The sequence below is a fragment of the Oncorhynchus mykiss genome, chromosome 28 (genome assembly GCF_057628025.1).
Source record: "Oncorhynchus mykiss isolate SJ-2025 chromosome 28, ASM5762802v1, whole genome shotgun sequence".
In the NCBI taxonomy this organism is placed as follows: domain Eukaryota; kingdom Metazoa; phylum Chordata; class Actinopteri; order Salmoniformes; family Salmonidae; genus Oncorhynchus; species Oncorhynchus mykiss.
Window position 1 is genome coordinate 10,341,667 of NC_143049.1, and position 20,058 is coordinate 10,361,724.

General features: G+C 44.9%; 1 protein-coding gene across 1 annotated transcript; it reads left to right on the forward strand.

Annotated features, from left to right (window-relative positions):
* The first annotated feature begins 5,504 nt into the window (after positions 1-5,504).
* Positions 5,505-7,346, forward strand: LOC110516585 (C-X-C chemokine receptor type 4). Its single transcript, XM_021594980.3, has 2 exons — positions 5,505-5,753; positions 5,937-7,346. Exons 1-2 carry the CDS (start codon positions 5,739-5,741, stop codon positions 7,041-7,043), a joined length of 1,122 nt encoding a protein of 373 aa, XP_021450655.1. The 5' UTR covers positions 5,505-5,738; the 3' UTR covers positions 7,044-7,346.
* The last annotated feature ends 12,712 nt before the right edge of the window (positions 7,347-20,058 follow it).

Consider the following 20,058-nt stretch of genomic DNA (forward strand, 5'->3'; position numbering starts at 1 on the left):
CAGCAGTTTTCAGTTCTTTCCACAGATTCTCGATTGGATTCAGGTCTGGACTTTGACTTGGCCATTCTAACACCTGGATATGTTTATTTTTGAACCATTCCATTGTAGATTTTGCTTTATGTTTTGGATCATTGTCTTGTTGGAAGACAAATCTCCATCCCAGTCTCAGGTCTTTTGCAGACTCCATCAGGTTTTCTTCCAGAATGGTCCTGTATTTGGCTCCATCCATCTTCCCATCAATTTTAACCATCTTCTCTGTCCCTGCTGAAGAAAAGCAGGCCCAAACCATGATGCTGCCACCACCATGTTTGACAGTGGGGATGGTGTGTTCAGCTGTGTTGCTTTTACGCCAAACATAACGTTTTGCATTGTTGCCAAAAAGTTCAATTTTGGTTTCATCTGACCAGAGCACCTTCTTCCACATGTTTGGTGTGTCTCCCAGGTGGCTTGTGGCAAACTTTAAACAACACTTTTTATGGATATCTTTAAGAAATGGCTTTCTTCTTGCCACTCTTCCATAAAGGCCAGATTTGTGCAATATACGACTGATTGTTGTCCTATGGACAGAGTCTCCCACCTTAGCTGTAGATCTCTGCAGTTCATCCAGAGTGATCATGGGCCTCTTGGCTGCATCTCTGATCAGTCTTCTCCTTGTATGAGCTGAAAGTTTAGAGGGACGGCCAGGTCTTGGTAGATTTGCAGTGGTCTGATACTCCTTCCATTTCAATATTATCGCTTGCACAGTGCTCCTTGGGATGTTTAAAGCTTGGGAAATCTTTTTGTATCCAAATCCGGCTTTAAACTTCTTCACAACAGTATCTCGGACCTGCCTGGTGTGTTCCTTGTTCTTCATGATGCTCTCTGCGCTTTTAACGGACCTCTGAGACTATCACTGTGCAGGTGCATTTATACAGAGACTTGATTACACACAGGTGGATTGTATTTATCATCATTAGTCATTTAGGTCAACATTGGATCATTCAGAGATCCTCACTGAACTTCTGGAGAGAGTTTGCTGCACTGAAAGTAAAGGGGCTGAATAATTTTGCACGCCCAATTTTTCAGTTTTTGATTTGTTAAAAAAGTTTGAAATATCCAATAAATGTCGTTCCACTTCATGATTGTGTCCCACTTGTTGTTGATTCTTCACAAAAAAATACAGTTTTATATCTTTATGTTTGAAGCCTGAAATGTGGCAAAAGGTCGCAAAGTTCAAGGGGGCCGAATACTTTCGCAAGGCACTGTAAATAGCAACAATAAAATAACAGTAGCAAGGGGGTACCGGTACAGAATCAATGTGCGGGCCACAGAAATATGTACATGTAGGTAAAGTGACTATGCATAAATAATAAACTGAGAGTAGCAGCAGCGCAAATAGTCCAGGTAGCCATTTGATTAGCTGTTCATTAGTCTTATGGTTTGGGTGTAGAAGCTGTTAAGAAGCCACATGTAAAGTGTTTTATGAGCTGAATTTAAAGATCCCAGAAATTTCCCATACTCACAAAAAGCTTATTTCTCTCAAACTTGGAGTACACATTTGTTTACATCCCTCTTAGTGAGCCTTTCTCCTTTGATAAGGCAATCTATCCATCTGACATGTATGGCATATCAAGAAGCTGGTTAAACAGCATGATTATTACACAGCTGCACCTTGTGCTGGGGACAATAAAAGGCCACTAAACTGTGCAGTTTTGTCACACAACACAATCTCTCAAGTTTTGAAAGAGTGTGCAATTTGCATGCTGACTGCAGGAATGTCCATCAGAGAGGTTGACAGAGAATGAAATGTTCATTTTGTCTACCATAAGCTGCCTCCAACGTCGTTTTAGAGAATTTGGCAGTACGTCCAACCGGCCTCACAACCGCAGATCACGTGTAACCTTTCCAGCCCAGGACCTCCACAGTCGGCTTCTTCTTCTGCGGGATCGTCTGAGACCAGCGAGCCAGGCAGCTGATGAAAAGGTGGGTTTGCACAACCAAAAAAATTCTGTACAAACTGTCAGAAACCATCTAAGGGAAGCTCATCTGTGTGCTCGTCATTCTCACCAGGGTCTTGACCTGACTGCAGTTCGGCGTCGTAACTGACTTCAGTGGGCAAATTCTCACCTTCGATGGCCACTGGCACGCTGGAGAAGTGTGGTCTTCACGGATGAATCCCGGTTTCAACTGTACCGGGCAGATGGCAGGCAGCATGGATGGCTTCATTTGGGCAAGCGGTTTCCTGATGTCAATGTTGCGAACAGAGTGCCCCATGGTGGTGGTGGAGTTATGGTATGGACAGGCATAAGCTACGGACAACGAACACAATTGCATTTAATCGATTTTATCTATTTGAATGCACAGAGATACAGTGACAAGATCCTGAGGCCCATTGTTGTGCCATTCATCCGCCGCCATCACCTCCATGTTTCAGCATGTAATGCACGGCCCCATATCGCAAGGATCTGGACACAATTCCTGGAATCTGAAAATGTCCCAGTTCCTCCATGGCCTGAGCACTCACCAGACATGTCACCTATTGAGCAAGTTTGGGATGCTCTGGATAAACATGTACAACGGTGTGTTCCAGTTCCCGCCAATAACCAACAACTTCTCACAGACATTGAAGAGGAGTGGGACAACATTCCACAGGGCACAATCAACAGGCTGATCAACTGTATGCGAAGAAGATGTGTGAAGCTGCATGAAGCAAATGGTCTCACCCAGATGCTGACTGTTTTTCTGATCTATACCCCTACCTTGTTCTTAAAGTGATCTGTGACCTACATATGCATACCTGTAATCTCAGTCATGTGAAATCCCTAGATTAGGGCCTAATGCATTCATTTCAGTTGACTAATTTCCTTATATGAAATGTAACTTAGTTGCATGTTGCATTTTTATATTTCTTTTATTCAGTGTACTCCCCCAGAGTGACATGAACGTGTGGATACTATTTTCTATGTCTCTGCGTTCAATATGGGCTTCATTACCAAAATGGTGTACTATCCCCTTTAAGATGTAGCCCATCTCCGTCTGAATTTCCCAGGATTGTTCAGAGTCTCACCAACAGGAAAGTCTGTCTTGCATTGACGGAGGAGTTAACATTCTGTAGGCAGTAGACCAGTACACCCCCCCCCCCCCCCCCCCCCCCACACCCCCAAGCGTTTAGACCATCACTAGAGTGGTGCTGGGGGTTAGAAGGAGAGAGGAAAATAGAGGAGACGAGTGATGAGAAGAATGAGGGATTCAAATTGAGGGCATTTGTGTCTGTTTCAAAGCTGGATATACATATCTTTACAGGTGTGTGTGCGTGTACGTGTCTGCATGTGTACAGGAGTGTCTGTGTGAGAGAGCTTTCCAGCTGTTTGCTTTTCCCAAGTAGAGAGGGAGGAAGTCCTTCCTGTTATGAATACTCCATGACTAGAGGAGAATAATGTGTGTGTGTGTGTGTGTGTCACCAAACCCCTGACACATTAGCAGCTGCATGGGGTTTGGGAAGTGGTACGATTTGGATGTGGGGTATGCCTTGTGCATCCGTGTGTGTGTGTGTGTGTGTGTGTGTGTGGCCGTGCGTGCATCCGTGTATGTGGCTGTGGGGTGACTGATTCGGGAATGGTTACTTGTTAGGGAGTGTTGACTTGTCTTCTCCTCTCTTCTTTCTGTTTTCTTCGCTCTTCCTCCTCCTCTTCCTCCCTCTCTCCTCCAGGAAGCTCCGTTCTAATGCTGGGAGTGGCAGTCAACTTCCAGCTTCTGTTTCTACTGCTTCCATGTGTGTGTGGGAAGTGCTTGAGAGGCCCTGGGAAAACTGACTCTGCTCGTCACTCACCAAGCCACCCTCCCATGTAACCTACTTGGCTCTAAGTTGAAACGGCTCAGCTGGCCAGCAGCTGCAGCAATACTGTGAGTTCCCAACCTATTGTTCCCTACTGTTTCTTTCTACTACCTTTTATTTTACACTCGCTGTATGTGCAGAAATACCATTTTCTTGCTCCTCTGTTCTGGTGTGTGTGCGCATGCGTGCGCGCGTGTGTGTGTCCCTCGGGTGGTCTTTTAAACAGCTGAAGGTATGGAGCTAAACCAGCTGGTCACCAGCGCTGTCGTTGGAACAGGCTCCATGGCAACCCTGTTAGACCAGAAACACCTGCTCGCCTGTGTGTGTGTTCTGATTCAGTCCATGCCCATATACTGTAAGCGTTGTAGGCCTACAAGAGTCTCTGCTGCAGTAGTGTTCATATTCGTGTCTTAAGGCCTGATAACAATCCCCAAAAAAGGTATTTTCACTTCAGTCTTTTGGAGTCTACATGAGAGTGGGAGTTCTAAGTAAAGTGGAGTTCTAAGTACAGGAGGTCTTTAATTAGGCCTATGAGGAGAGGGAGATACAGTGTTGGTGATGGGAGGGGAGGGAGGGAGGGAGGGAGGGAGGGAGGGAGGGAGGGAGGGAGGGAGGGAGGGAGGGAGGGAGGGTACAGATTTAGGATCTTAATTCGACCACTGTGTCGATGGCAATTTTCTTGCAAAGGAGGAAATTCAAACGTGTCGTCTATTCAAGGTTTAAAAATGCTTCTGAAGTTTGTAATTTCCATTTTGAAATGTCAGTCTATTTGCCCTGACGCAAAATGTATCAACCCATACAAAACATAAATGATCATCCACATAACAATTCACATTTCCTGTTGCTGCAGGAGTATTTTCCTGCTGTAGCAAACTGGCTCAAATTAAGATCCTACTGTATAAGGGTTTGAGAGTGGTTAAGGGCGGGGTGACACCTTCGTCAGTGTTGTCTGGGTCTGAGTCTATGTCTGTACAGGATATGCCTCACCTATAACGAACATCACACCCAGTCTATACCACAACCCTAAACACACATCTACCTGATCCCTTCACAGGCTGTGGGTAGACTGAGAGTCCAAAATGCGCAATGGCACCGTGCGCCTGGAGTATGTATGGACACGGTTATAACACACACACACACACACACACGGTTCATTTATTGTCAAAGAACCCGTGGGAGAACATGGTATTTAACAGAACGGAGAACGGGAGGAGACACTATCTGATCTGAGAATAATAGCACACACACATACACACAATAATAATCATATCAGATGACGCAAGTCAGAGAATTCTCTCACACACCTGTGCACTTCTTCATGGTGCCACTCATGCAGGACTGTTCTGATTCAGCTCTGTGTCAAAGGGACAAAGTGGTGCAAACACAAACTTGCTCTCCCTCAGTCTCAATTTATCTCACACACACACAGTAGCTGTACCCTCGTACATACAGACGCGCTACAGCTGGGCGGTGAGAATGTGTTTATAATGTTTCCCCTCTCCTTTATGGTTTGACTGTCAATAGACAGCAACAGCATTATATCATCATGCCATTGTCAACAATATTATTCTCACAGATTTGACGTTAGGGGCCTAAACTGTAAACAAAGGCGCGCACACACACACACACACACACACACACATACACGCACACACTCAAATATCCTGCGATAGAGACACTTTCAGCACCTGACACCTCGAAAACAGGAAAAGCATTTCAGTGGGACACAGATGTGTGTGTGTGTGTGTGTGTGTGTGTGTGTGTGTGTGTGTGTGTGTGTGTTGGGGGCGGAGCAAGGGTGGAAGAAGGGTAGGCTCAGCTATTTAACCTCACCGGGTACAGAACTTTACTCCATTTGGAGAAGAGAAAGACAGACGTGGCAGGAGAGAACAGAGGGAGAGACAAACATATAGCTGTCTCCATCATGTCCTACTACGAGGTATGGATTGTTTCAGCATTTAGGCCTTGTTAACAAAACCTTTCTGGGACTTTGTATGGCTGTCGGCATTTGTCTTGGTTATCATGTTAATCACTAATCAGATTGTAGAATTGGTTCTTAAAATTGTGCACATCATATTTTTTAAGTGTACTCAATTATCCTTCTCTCTCCCTCTCTCTGAAGCACTTTGTGATACCAGAATCGGATTATGACTACAATGACACAATTTCCGGTTTTGGTTCTGGCTTGGGCGATTTCGGTGCTGGATTTGAGGAGCCATGTGACCGTGAACTGCTGAGCCCCAGCGTGCAGCGTGTCTTCATCCCGGTGGTGTACGGTTTCATCTTCACCCTGGGGATCACCGGGAATGGCCTGGTGGTGTTTGTACTGGGCTGCCAGCGGAAGGCCCGCCTCAGCCTAACGGACCGCTACCGGCTGCACCTCTGCGCCGCCGACCTGCTCTTCGTGCTGGCGCTGCCCTTCTGGGCTGTGGACGCAGCACTAGGGGACTGGCGCTTTGGAGCAGTCACATGTGTCGGCGTGCACGTCATCTACACGGTGAACCTGTATGGCAGCGTGCTGATCCTGGCCTTCATCAGTCTGGACCGCTACCTGGCCGTGGTCAAAGCCACGGACACCAGCACCACACACATCCGGCAGCGGCTAGCTCACAGGTATGTGTACGCTGGTGCCTGGCTGCCGGCTGGTCTCCTCGCTTTCCCAGACATGGTGTTCGCTCGGACCCAGGAGGCAGGGGAAGGGGAGATGGTGTGTGCAAGGCTCTATCCGCCAGAGAACGCCCCACTGTGGGTGTCCCTGTTTCACCTTCAGACGGTGCTGGTGGGGCTGGTGGTGCCGGGCCTGGTTCTACTGGTGTGTTACTGTGTGATCGTGTCCAGGCTGACCCGCGGCCCTCTGGGAGGCCAGAGGCAGAAGAGGAGGGCGGTGCGGACCACTGTGGCTTTGGTTCTCTGTTTCTTCCTCTGCTGGCTGCCGTACTGCATTGGCATCACAGTGGATGCTCTCCTCCGCTTGGAGCTGATCCCGCGGGGCTGTACGTTGGAGTCAGGCCTGGGGTTGTGGTTAGCGGTGTCTGAACCAATGGCGTACGCCCATTGCTGCTTGAACCCGCTGCTCTATGCCTTCCTGGGAGTGGGTTTCAAGAGTTCTGCTCGCCGCGCCCTCACACTTACACGCATGTCCAGCCTGAAGATTCTCCCGCGTAGACGAACAGGCGCCACGACGTCCACAACGACAGAGTCAGAGTCATCTAGTCTGCACTCCAGCTAAGAAAGATATTAGTCTATAGCCTAATAGTGTGTGTGTGTGAGTGTGTGAGTGTGTGAGTGTGTGAGTGTGTGTGTGTGTGTGTGTGTGTGTGTGTGTGTGAGTGTGTGAGTGTGTGTGTGTGTGAGTGTGAGAGAGAGAGTAAGGAGAGTAAGACTGCTGGTCAGTTCTTTCTAATGTCTTGAGATTGTTTTGTAAATATTTTTTGCTTTGCCAGCATTCACTGTTGTTATGGTATGTATGTATGTATGTATGTATGCTTTTTTTAAAACTTCTAACATGTTTGTAATAAAATGTAGAACAAAACCATGATTAATCTTTACTTGGTTCTCTCGTTGAGTGGTGTTACGGTGTGTGTGTGTGTGTGTGTGTGTGTGTGTGTGTGTGTGTGTGTCAGAGAGAAAGAGAAAGAGAGATGAGTGTGTATCTTTACGCTCTTGAAAGTGAAACAGATAAATCCCCGTGGTGCGGTTGGCCAGTCAAGCTTAAAACATCCTGCTGTGTGTCTGGGCAGGGGAGGGGGTGGACATTTATTGTTTCTCCAGATGTTGTTATGGGAACTGTATACCCCCCACCCACACAGGTAAGGGGCTATTTGTGTGTGTCACATCCTGTTACTATCATCATGGCATTGCTGCCCCCCTACCCACACACATACATTCACATTGAAAATGAAATTGGCTGATGTTTCAGACCATAGCCACAGGAAGTAGGGGTGCTGAGGGGGCTACAGCACCCCCTGATAAATCACCCCAAAAAATAATACAGACAAAAGAAAAGTGGGGAAAAAAGTATTTCTCACAAAAATTGATGCACTAGGCCTTTATTACTTCGTCAGCCCAAAACTTCTCTGGTGGCCATGTTCAGATGTGTGACACTGGGCCAGGTGTGAGTGATTCATAACAGCAGAGGATTTTTTTGCATCTTAACAACAGAAAAATATTCCTGTGCGTGTGTGTATAGGGCAGCTGTTTTCAAACGAGGGGTCCCTGATATGAAAATGTGGTTGCCGGAGAATTTCCAAAATCCTAGTAAAGAAAAAAAAAAGTATATATATATATCACAGTGGGGCAAAAAAGTATTTAGTCAGCCACCAATTGTGCAAGTTCTCCCACTTAAAAAGACGAGAGAGGCCTGTAATTTTCATCATAGGTACACTTCAACTATGACGGACAAAATTAGGAAAAAAAATCCCAAAAATCACATTCTAGGATTTTTTATGAATTTATTTGCAAATTATGGTGGAAAATAAGTATTTGGTCACCTACAAACAAGCAAGATTTCTGGCTCTCACAGACCTGTAACTTCTTCTTTAAGAGGCCCCTCTGTCCTCCACTCGTTACCTGTATTAATGGCACCTGTTTGAACTTGTTATCAGTATAAAAGACACCTGTCCACAACCTCAAACAGTCACACTCCAAACTCCACTATGGCCAAGACCAAAGAGCTGTCAAAGGACACCAGAAATGAAATTGTAGACCTGCACCAGGCTGGGAAGACTGAATCTGCAATAGGTAAGCAGCTTGGTTTGAAGAAATCAACTGTGGGAGCAATTATTAGGAAATGGAAGACATACAAGACCACTGATATTCTCCCTCGATCTGGGGCTCCAAGCAAGATCTCACCCCGTGGGGTCAAAATGATCACAAGAACAGTGAGCAAAAATCCCAGAACCACACAGGGGACGTAGTGAATGACCTGCAGAGAGCTGGGACCAAAGTAACAAAGCCTACCATCAGTAACACACTACGCCGCCAGGGACTCAAATCCTGCAGTGCCAGACGTGTCCCCCTGCTTAAGCCAGTACATGCCCAGGCCCGTCTGAAGTTTGCTAGAGAGCATTTGAATGATCCCGAAGAAGATTGGGAGAATGTCATATGGTCAGATGAAACCAAAATATAACTTTTTGGTAAAAACTCAACTCGTCGTGTTTGGAGGACAAAGAATGCTGAGTTGCATCCAAAGAACACCATACCTACTGTGAAGCATGGGGGTGGAAACATCATGCTTTGGGGCTGCTTTTCTGCAAAGGGACCAGGACGACTGATCCATGTAAAGGAAAGAATGAATGGGGCCATGTATCATGAGATTTTGAGTGAAAACCTCCTTCCATCAGCAAGGGCATTGAAGATGAAAGTGTCTGGGTCTTTCAGCATGACAATGATCCCAAACACACCGCCCGGGCAACGAAGGAGTGGCTTCGTAAGAAGCATTTCAAGGTCCTGGAGTGGCCTAGCCAGTCTCCAGATCTCAACCCCATAAATCTTTGGAGGGAGTTGAAAGTCCGTGTTGCCCAGCAGCAGCCCCAAAACATCACTGCTCTAGAGGAGATCTGCATGGAGGAATGGGCCAAAATACCAGCAACAGTGTGTGAAAACCTTGTGAAGACTTACAGAAAACGTTTGACCTCTGTCATTGCCAACAAAGGGTATATAACAAAGTATTGAGATAAACTTTTGTTATTGACCAAATACTTATTTTCCACCATAATTTGCAAATAAATTTATTAAAAATCCTACAATGCGATTTTCTGGATTTTTTTTCAAATTTTGTCTGTCATAGTTTAAGTGTACCTATCTCCTCTCTCATCTTTTTAAGTGGGAGAACTTGCACAATTGGTGGATGACTAAATACTTTTTTGCCCCACTATATATATATATATATATATATATATATAAATTGCATATTTTATCGTCTTTGTCTCTCAAAATCACTGTAATGTGGATAACCTTAAAAATCTCAATGAGAATGATAAAAATCTTAAAGTTAAAATTCAACCAGAGAGAGTTCTTAGATCGTGGGAAAAGACCGCACTTGACAGTTGCACTTGAATCATTACCACGGTGAATGGCTAGGCACGCTACGCTATGAAACCACAGACTATTGCAGAGATTTCGATATGACCGCCCACCACTGATGTGGTGAAAACAACGTGTGGGGAGGCAGAGGCTCAGAAACTCACATCAATACCTTTGTCATATAACACTGTGAAACTAAGAATTGATGCTATTGCTAGCAATCAGGAGGAAACTCGGGTGACTGAATGACTCAACATACCCCACCCACCATATACTCTCCAAACGGATGTTCGCTGCTACGGCCGAGATGCCCATGCATTGTCTTTTGCTCGCTACATGTCGGGGGATGTTATTCACAAGGCCATATATTTCTGTCTCAGGGATGTTCAGTGTGCTGCGAGGCAATATTGACGAAAAACAGATTCCATGCGATTGAATGGTGGCTTTTGCACAGATGGAGCTCCATCTATCATGCGACGGCAGACAGGCCTCTGCACTCTAGTTATGAATGTGTCTCCCTCTGCCATATGAACGCATTGTATGATACACCCACTGAGCTATTATGAATACACCGAGAGCAACTGGCGGCAAAATAGTTGAGCGCAGAACTCGGAGATATGCAGCAGGTAACTTCGATTATGAACTACATAGCGCACGCAAAACTATGTGGAGAAATGAGATCAGAGCATGACAATATTCTATTTCACACCGAAGCTTGGTGGTTTTTGAGGGCAATGTTGGAAAGAGTTTTCGAATTGAGAGAGGAACTGTTGTCATTCGCAATGGATGTAAAAAAAAAAAAACTTTGTTGAATTTCTGTGTAATGAAAAGAAAATGTGTATCCTTGCCTACTTAACATAAATATTCGGGATACTGAATGAACTGAACGCAAGCATGCAGGGGAAATGCAAAAATAAATCTACAGATGAGTGACCAAATCAGCTAAATCCATTTGACTGTGATCTTGGCTCAGTTGACATGCCAGTGATGGGTTTGGATATCCGATCTTTAAGTATTATTAATCATGAGTTCTAATAGAGACATGAGAGGTGCCTTAGCCCAGGGTTTGCACCAGGAGTTGTCTGTAAGAGGAAGGGTTATGGTGGGTGCAATTAAGCTTGGGAGTAGTTCCTCCATCTTAATCTTTTCTTTTTATTGGCCAGTCTGAGACATGGCTTTTTTTTCCAACTCTGCCTAAAAGGCCAGCCTCCCTGAGTCACCTCTTCACTGTTAACATTGAGACTGGTGTTTTCACGGGTACTATTTAATGAAGCTGACAGTTGAGGATTTGTGAGGCTTCTGTTTCTCAAACTAGACACTCTAATGTACTTGTCCTCTTGCTCAGTTGTGCCCCGGGGCCTCCCAGTCCTCTTTCTATTCTGGTTAGGGCCAGTTTGCGCTGTTCTGTGAAGGGAGTAGTACATTGCGTTGTACGAGATCTACAGTTTCTTGGCAATTTATCGCTTGGAATAGCCTTTATTTCTCAGAACAAGAATAGACTGACGAGTACTTCATTTCTAGCCATTTTGAGCCTGGAATTGAACCAACAAATGCTGATGGTCCAGATACTCAACGAGTCTAAAGAAGACCAGTTTATTGCTTCTTTAAATCAGAACAACAGTTTTCAGCTGTGCTAACATAATTGCAAAAGGGTTTTCTAATGATCAATTAGCCTTTTAAAATGATAAACTTGGATTAGCTATAACAACATGCCACAGGAGTGGTTTCCGATAATGGGCTTCTGTACGCCTATGTAGATATTCCATAAAAAATCAGCCGTTTCCGGCTACAATAGTCATTTACAACATTAACAATGTCCACTGTATTTCTGATCAATTTGTTGTTTTAATGGACAAAAAAATGGCTTTTCTTTCAAAAACAAGGACATTTCTAAGTGACCCCAAACCTTTGAACGGTAGTGTATCAACAACTGTCGTTTTATGTGACACAAAGATATGTGCCTGCTGGGACATGCAAGTGTATCTGTAGCTGCAGAAGGCCTACACATAATTTGCACCTACCAACACACACAGATCAGCTCAACAATATGAGCACCACTAGACTATTAAAGATTCTCACAGGCTTCATAACTTGAACTAGATTGCTGTCGAATTTGTGACACAATGCAATGAGTGTAAGTAAACCACAACGTCTCCAAATGGGAAATATTTTCTGTGTGGGAGAGTTTTACACACACGAGCACACACTATAGCAAAAGAACACGGAGTGGGCGAAAAATTAGGCTGTGGCGTTTTATAGTATTCACATCACTTAGCCTATCACTCAACAACTGTGTAATGCAAGTGAATGATTATAGAGTGAATGCTTGCCTACTTCTTTTAGTGGGCTACACACTGCATTGGTCCTACTACTGCGACATACAAAATGTAGGCCTATGTCAACTGGATTCCGGTGCTACATGCAACATAATGCAACGTAATGAGCTACAAAGACAAAATCAATCTGGCACCTGACACACATCTATTGCCCAGCGATACTAGACTAAAGCTGTACTCAGGAGAGCTAATGAGCTCTATGGGCACCTTTTGAGACCGAATATGTTATTCAGGGACGCAAACACAAGCTGGAGTTTGAGATTGTGAAAACCAGTCAACATCCTTTTCTCTCAGGCTCTACATGCGAACTCCTGGGACTGATGCAGTTCACTGTACCAAATGACCTGCACATGGTGGATCATGTACAGCATGGACTCCTGTCCAAAGAACAACTACTCAGCAGATATGACGATGTATTCAACAGGCCAGTTGAATCAGTGCCTGGGGAGGTACACTTTGAAGTGGATGAGAGCATCACTCCAGTCCAGTTTGCTCCTCGCAATGTGCCCATTGCAATGAAAGTGGCTGTGAAGGCCCAGCTGGACAAGTATGAGGCCGATGGCAACATGACATCTGTGACTGAACCAACTGACTGCTACAACAATATGGTCATAGTGAAAAAAACAGAGAAGCTGAGGGTCTGCATCGACCCAAAGCATTTGAACCAAGCACTGAAACGATCCCACTACATCATGCCAACACTAGAGGATGTCCTCTACAAGCTTCCCAAGGCCAGGATTTGGAAAGGATGCCCGAGATGCATTCCTTCAATGCAAGCTGGACGAAGAAAGCAGCTCCCGTTTTATGTCTCAGTGGCGCCTGAGGTATACCAACGCAAGCAGCACGAGTTACTGGCTAGGCTCAAGGGCATTGCAACCATCGCCGATGATGGCCTGATCGTAGGCTGTGGTGACACAGATGAAGAAGCAGAACGCGACCACGATGTGAAGCTCCTGGCACTGATGGAGCACTGCTGATCAGTTAAGCTTCGTCTTGGCCTGAAGAAGCTGCAGTTCATGGTGAAAGACGTCCACTTCCATGGCCATATTCTCTCGGCAAAAGCTCTGTAGCCGGACCCAGACAAGGTCCGAGCGATCCTCGACATGCCAAACTCGTTTGATGCGAAAGGAGTACAGCGTCTCATTGGTTTTGCAAACTATCTTGCAAAGTTCATGTCACACCTATCAGCAGTCTGTGAGCCTCTGCGCCGGTTGCTTGGATGCTGCCTTATGCAGGAAGGCCAGCCTGTTGCGTTTGCCTCGAGAGCGCTCACCCCCACCAAACAAAACTATACACAAATTGAGAAAGAGTGCCTCAGCATCGTCTTCTCCTGCCGCCGATTCCATCACTACTTATATGGTCGAGAGCTGGTCACAGCTGAAACTGACCACAAACCACGTATTGCCATATTCAGTGAACCTCTCCTCAACGTGCCCAAGAGGCTTCAAAGCATGCTTCTGACTCTGCAAAACTACAGCCTGAAGGTCATTTACAAGCCAGGACCAGAGATGTACATCAGCGACACACTGAGCAGGGCAACAGCACAATGTACAGGCAGAGGCACTGCCTATCAGCGGCAGGCCATCTGTTCGCTACAGCAGGAACAACAAGATGTTCAACAGATCAATCAGGCAGACTACTTAAACGTCACAGATCACCGCCTAGCCCAGATCAGGCAACACACTGACAAGGACGAACACCTACAGTCACTGAAGTCCATGGCTCTCGCAGGTTGGCCAGACCTGAATGAGGAGACACCTTTCACAGTGAGAGAATACTGGACCTTTCGAGATGAGATCATCGTGCAAAATGGCGTCTTGTTCAGAGGTCAGAAGGTCTTTATTGCCAAATCACTACGTCCAGAGATGCTTACCCGCATACACTCCAGTCACGTTGGAGGTGACGCATGCTACCGCCAGGCTCGTGAAACATTATACTGGCCAAACATGCAAGCAGAAATTAAAGACTTTGTCAGCAACTGTACCACATGCAACAGGTACGCTCATGAACAGCAAAAGGAAACCATGATGTCACAGGAACTGCCCACAAGGGCCTGGCAAATCGTCAGCATGGACTTATTCAGCCACAGACAAAAGGACTATCTCCTCATCGTTGGTCACTACTGCTCCCTGACTTGTCTGCAGAGACGGTCATAAAGTGCTGCAAGGTGCAGTTTGCAAGGCAAGGTCAGCCTGACAAGGTAATCACGGACAATGGCCCACTGCACAGTTAAAGCGTTTTGCCTCAGAATGGGAGTTTGACCACGTGACCTCCTCTCCAAGACAAAAAGCAAATTGCAAGGCAGAATCAGCTGTCAAGATTGCAAAAAACCTGTTAAGCAGGGCCTTGCGCGACAGTAACGACCCATGGAAAGCGATCTTACAGTGGAGGAACACACCCACCGAAAACATGGACAGCAGCCCAACACAATGCCTTCTGTCCAGGCGTCTGAAGACTACCATCCCCGTGGCTAACAAGCTACTTGAGCCCTGCGTCATGGTTGGCGTAACGGACAACCTGCGTCACAGAAAGCAGCTCGCTAAGTGCTTCTACGACCGGACTGCTCGAAGCCTACCAGAGCTGGAGGTGGGTGAAACGATAAGGATGAAACCACTGCCGGGAGACCACACATGACTCTGGAGGCTGGGCACGTGCCTACAGAGAGTTGCACCACGTTCTTACCTGGTGGATGTTGGTGGCTCCCTCTATCGTCGCAATCGGGTGGATCTGCGCGTAGCAGAGCAGACAAACCAGAACACGCCATACACTCACCTAGATGAGCTGGATCACAGTCCAGGCCTAAGTGCAAGGGGTGCAGAATTGAGACATGAGCCAACTGAAGGTGAGGCTTCTACCCTACCAAGCTCTCCAGCTCGTGGCCCTAATCCTACCCCTGTCAGAGCCAATACTTACTCACGGGTGGGTCGGCTGTGCAAGCCACCGGACAGGCTTACTCTGTAAGCAAGAAACTGTGTTAACTTGTCCTCTGTTTATAAAAAAAGGAAGATGACAACTGAAGTAAAAAGAAAATGTCATGCTTTTTCAATTGTTATGACTTGACTGTTAAGAACTTAATGTTATGCCGTTATGTTTGCACTTTCTATTGAAAAGGATGATGTTACGGAGTCTAGTTGATAGGTAATCAACTAGCCGGACTGTTCCCTGGACTCCGCATGTAGGGATTTGTACAATGCTTGAACAAGGCTATTGAACTTGACATTGGTGTCTGTCTTTAGTCCTTTATCCAACATATCATACTGAAACAATGTGCCTCACCCAAATTATTAGTCCTATTGGTCCCTTTCCCCCTCATCACTTAGCCTACTGTTCTGACTTGGTGGTGCACATGTTGCCTATAGCCTATTTTAGAGAAATGTAATCATCTGACTTGGTGTACAGGGAGAATACTATAAGAACAGCCCATGTTGCTGTACATTTCAAAAGTGCTGAACAAATAGTTATGTTAACTACGTTTGTCCTAGCTCGCTCATTAATGTCTTAATCGAAATTACGGATTGCATCTTATCCGCTCGTCGTCCCCTTATGCCATAGTTTGTACATCTCAATTGTTAGTAGAAACCACATTTATTTAAGCAAGTCGGACATATCAGCTATGGTTTTTTAAAAGGCAGTAAATGAGGCTGAATGAACTGCTGTTAGCCAGGTGTAGCAGTGGTAAGGATTCACTCCATGGTGCAGAAAAGAAAGCAGTTTGTGGGCACTGTTTGTCACCATTATAATGCAATTAATGTACTGTTTAGTGTTTGTGTAGTGGCTTTTGCATCTACAATTGATTTTTTTTTTGTTGAGTTTGCCCTACCTAGATTTACGTGCTAAAATCGCCACTGATGATTACAAACGTCAAGTCATTGCTTGCTATACAGTTTTCGAAAACACAAGTTACTTATCTTTCATATCTGGCGTGATGATTTGATAACCATGTAAATCTCTCTCGGACAAGGTAACATTTATTAATATTTTCGGCTGTATTCTATTCGAAAATAGAAATTAGCATAAAAGTTGACATCTTGCAAAACTACAAATCCCTGCAAGCTCATGCACATAATCTCTAGCTGGCACCTTTGCTAACAGGTATTGTAAACATTTAAAGCTTGCACGAGACAGTTAACAGAATTGTTCATTCAAATAATTTTTTGGGCAGTTTATTCCTTACTACGTTTAGCTAACATTAGATAGCTAATCCAGAGATTCTTACCTTTGCCCTCGATTTGGCAGTCTCTTCCAGGTCATCATGGCATTTGGAGTCGTAGCTGTGCTGCAGCACCCCCTGAAAAAAAAAATAGCCCCAAAATATTTTTTCACAAAAGTAGTGCACTGAGCCTTTATTATTATTATTATTATTATTATTATTATTATTATTATTATTATTAGCGGACCAATAGCAGGTAAATACAGGCAAGTATATATTGATAAGTCACCTTGTCCAAAAACATCACATCAGGGTAAGCCTACATGAAACACAGCCCTTATTTTATGCAAACAGTTGTATGCTGGTAACAATGCCTGCTTAGACCTTTACCCTATTCTGTCTCTGCTTTGTAGTAATCATCGTGTTTGTCATAATACAGTGTTAATGTGTTAATATGGCTGTCAGGAACATAATCTTCTGTCTCTCCCCCCCCAAGCCAAATTTGGGTTGGGGCTGCTGGCCCTCCATGTCCTTCCTGAAGAGCACAGAGGCCAAGATCCTCACCTGTAAGACCATGTTAATGTCTTTAGATCTTAAATTTGTCTCTTTTCAGTGGAACAAAATCATTGACTCCTATGTACAGTATACAGTAGTAGTTCCACTGACATATTGTTTCTCCTCGTGGTCCCGTGGTCCAGGTTTGTCACATCATTCAACCTGGACAGGATCTGGACTCAGGTTTATGGACATTTTTGCAAATGTATATATATATATATTTTAAACAAATACCTTATTACATAAGTATTCAGACCCTTTGCTATGACACTCGAAATTGAGCTCAGGTGCATCCTGTTTCCATTGATCATCCTTGATGTTTCTACAACTTGATTGGAGTCCACCTGTGGTAAATTCAATTGATTGGACATAATATGGATAGGCACACACCTGTCTATTTAAGGTCCCACAGTTGACAGTCCATGTCAGTGCAAAAAACAAGCCATGAAGTCGAAGGAATTGTCCGTAAAGCTCTGGACCAGGATTGTGTTGAGGTACAGATCTGGGGAAGGGTACCGAAAAATGTCTGCAGCATTGAAGGTCCCCAAGAACACAGTGGCCTCCAAGACTCTTCCTATAGCTGACCGGCCAGCCAAACTGAGCAATCGGGGGAGAAGGCCTTGGTCAGGGAGGTAATCAAAAACCCGATGTTCACTCTGACAGAACTCCAGAGTTTCTTTGTGGAGATGGGAGAAACTTCCAGAAGGACAACCATCTCTGCAGCACTCCACCGTTCAGGACTTTATGGTAGAGTGGCCAGACAGAAGCCACTGCACAGTAAAAGGCACATGACAGCCCGCTTGGAGTTTGTCAAAAGGCACCTAAAAGACTCTCAGACCTTGAGAAACAAGATACTCTGGTCTGATGAAACTAAGATTGAACTCTTTGGCCTGAATGCCAAGCGTCAACTCTGGAGGAAACCTGGCACAATCCCTATGGTGAAGCACGGTGGGGGTGGAAGCATGCTGTGGGGATGCTGTGGGGAAGCATGCTGTGGGGAAAGATGAACGGAGCAAAGTACAGAGCGCTCAGGACCTCAGACTGGGGTGAAGGTTCACCTTCCAACAGGACAACGACCCTAAGCACACAGCCAAGACAACGCAGGAGTGGCTTCCGGACAAGTCTCTGAATGTCCTTGAGGGGCCCAGCAAGAGCCCGAACCTGTTATAACATCTCTGGAGAGACCTGGAAATAGCTACGCTGCGACACGCCCCATCTAACCTGACAGAGCTTAAGAAGATCTTCAGAGAAGAATGGGAGAAACTTCCCAAATACAGGTGTGCCGAGCTTGTAGCGTACCCAAGAAGACTCAATGCTGTAATCGCTGCCGAAGGTTCTTCAACAAAGTACTGAGTAAAGGATCTGAATACATTTTTACATTTTTTATTAATGTGCAAACATTTCTAAAAACCTGTTTTTGCTTTGTAATTATAGGGTATTGTGTGTAGATGGAGGAGGAGGTCTGTGGATCTGTAACCTGGATGCTTTGAGTTGCTCTCTGAAAGTCTATGCGTTTGACCTCCTGGGGTTTGGCCGGAGCTCTCCACCCCCCCTTCCCCACAGATGCTGCCCTGGCCGAGGAGCTGTAGAGGCAATCAGTAGGCCTTGAACAATGTCCTACTGGAACATAGTCTGGGTGGATACCTGGCAACGTCTTACATCATCCAGCACCCTTCTAGGTGAGAGGCCATGTTATTGTTCACTCATGTTGATGTCAGTATTTATTATGGTATTGCCTTGAAGCTAATGCTTGATGTACATTGACAGTGCAAACATGTGTACACTAGGGCCGTTGTGTTGACCATATTACTGCCACACCGGCAGTCATGACCGCAGTAAAATTCTACGTGACCGTTGAGTCAGGGTAATATTTTCTTATGCACTCTGGACATGCGTTAGTAGTACCCGGGTCGCTAATGGCCTGGTACTCAGGGCTCTATTGTCCCTCTAACCAATCTGACATCAATGCAAAGGCAATTGAAAAGCACATCAAAAACAGTATGTGCTTTTAAAACTCACCTCACTGTGATTGATCAATTTGAAGAAACAAGTTCAACAACAGGTTGAAACTGAGTGCAGAACATGGTCGTTGTGGATGTTGTTTCAAAGCCTAACACAACTAAATCAAATCACTTTTTCTTGGTCACATACACGTGTTTAGCAGATGTTATTGTAGGTGTAGCAAAATGCTTGTGCTTCTCGTTCCCGACAGTGCAGCATTATCTGACAAGTAATATCTAACAATTTCCCAACATACACCTAAAAGTTACAAATCTAAGTAAAGGAATGTGGACGAGCAATGTCCGAGCGGCATAGACTAAGTATAGAATATATGAGATGAGTAATGCAAGATATGTAAACATTAAAGTGACTAGTGTTCCATTTGTTAAAGTGGCCAATGATTTCAAGTCTGTGTATATACAGTTGAAGTCGGAAGTTTACATACCCTTAGGTTGGAGTCATTAAAATTCGTTTTTCAACCGCTCCACAAATTTGTTGTTAACAAACTATAGTTTTGGCAAGTCAGTTAGGACATCTACTTTGTGCATGACACAAGTCATTGTGTCCAACAATTGTTTACAGACAGATTATTTCACTTATAATTCACTGTATCATAATTCTAGTAGGGCAGAAGTTGACATACACTAAGTGGACTGTGCTTTTAAACAGCTTGGAAAATTCCAGAAAATTATGTCATGGCTTTAGAAGCTTCTGATAGGCTAATTTACATAATTTGAGTCAATTGGAGGTGTACCTGTGGATGTATTTCAAGGCCTACCTTCAACCTCAGTGCCTCTTTGCTTAACATCATGGGAAAATCAAAAGAAATCAGCCAAGACCTCAAAACATTTTTGTAGACCTCGACAAGTCTGGTTCAACCTTGCATGCAATTTCCAAATGCCTGAAGGTACCACGTTCATCTGCACAAACAATAGTACACAAGTATAAACACCATGGGACCAAGCAACTGTCATACCGCTCAGGAAGGAGACGCATTCTGTCTCCTAGAGATGAACTTACTTAGAGCGAAAAGTGCAAATCAATCCAAGAACAACAGCAAAGGACCTTGTGAAGATGCTGGAGGAAACAGGTACAAAAGTATCTATGTCCACAGTAAAATGAATCCTATATCAACATAACCTGAAAGGCCACTCAGCAACGAAGAAGCCACTGCTTCA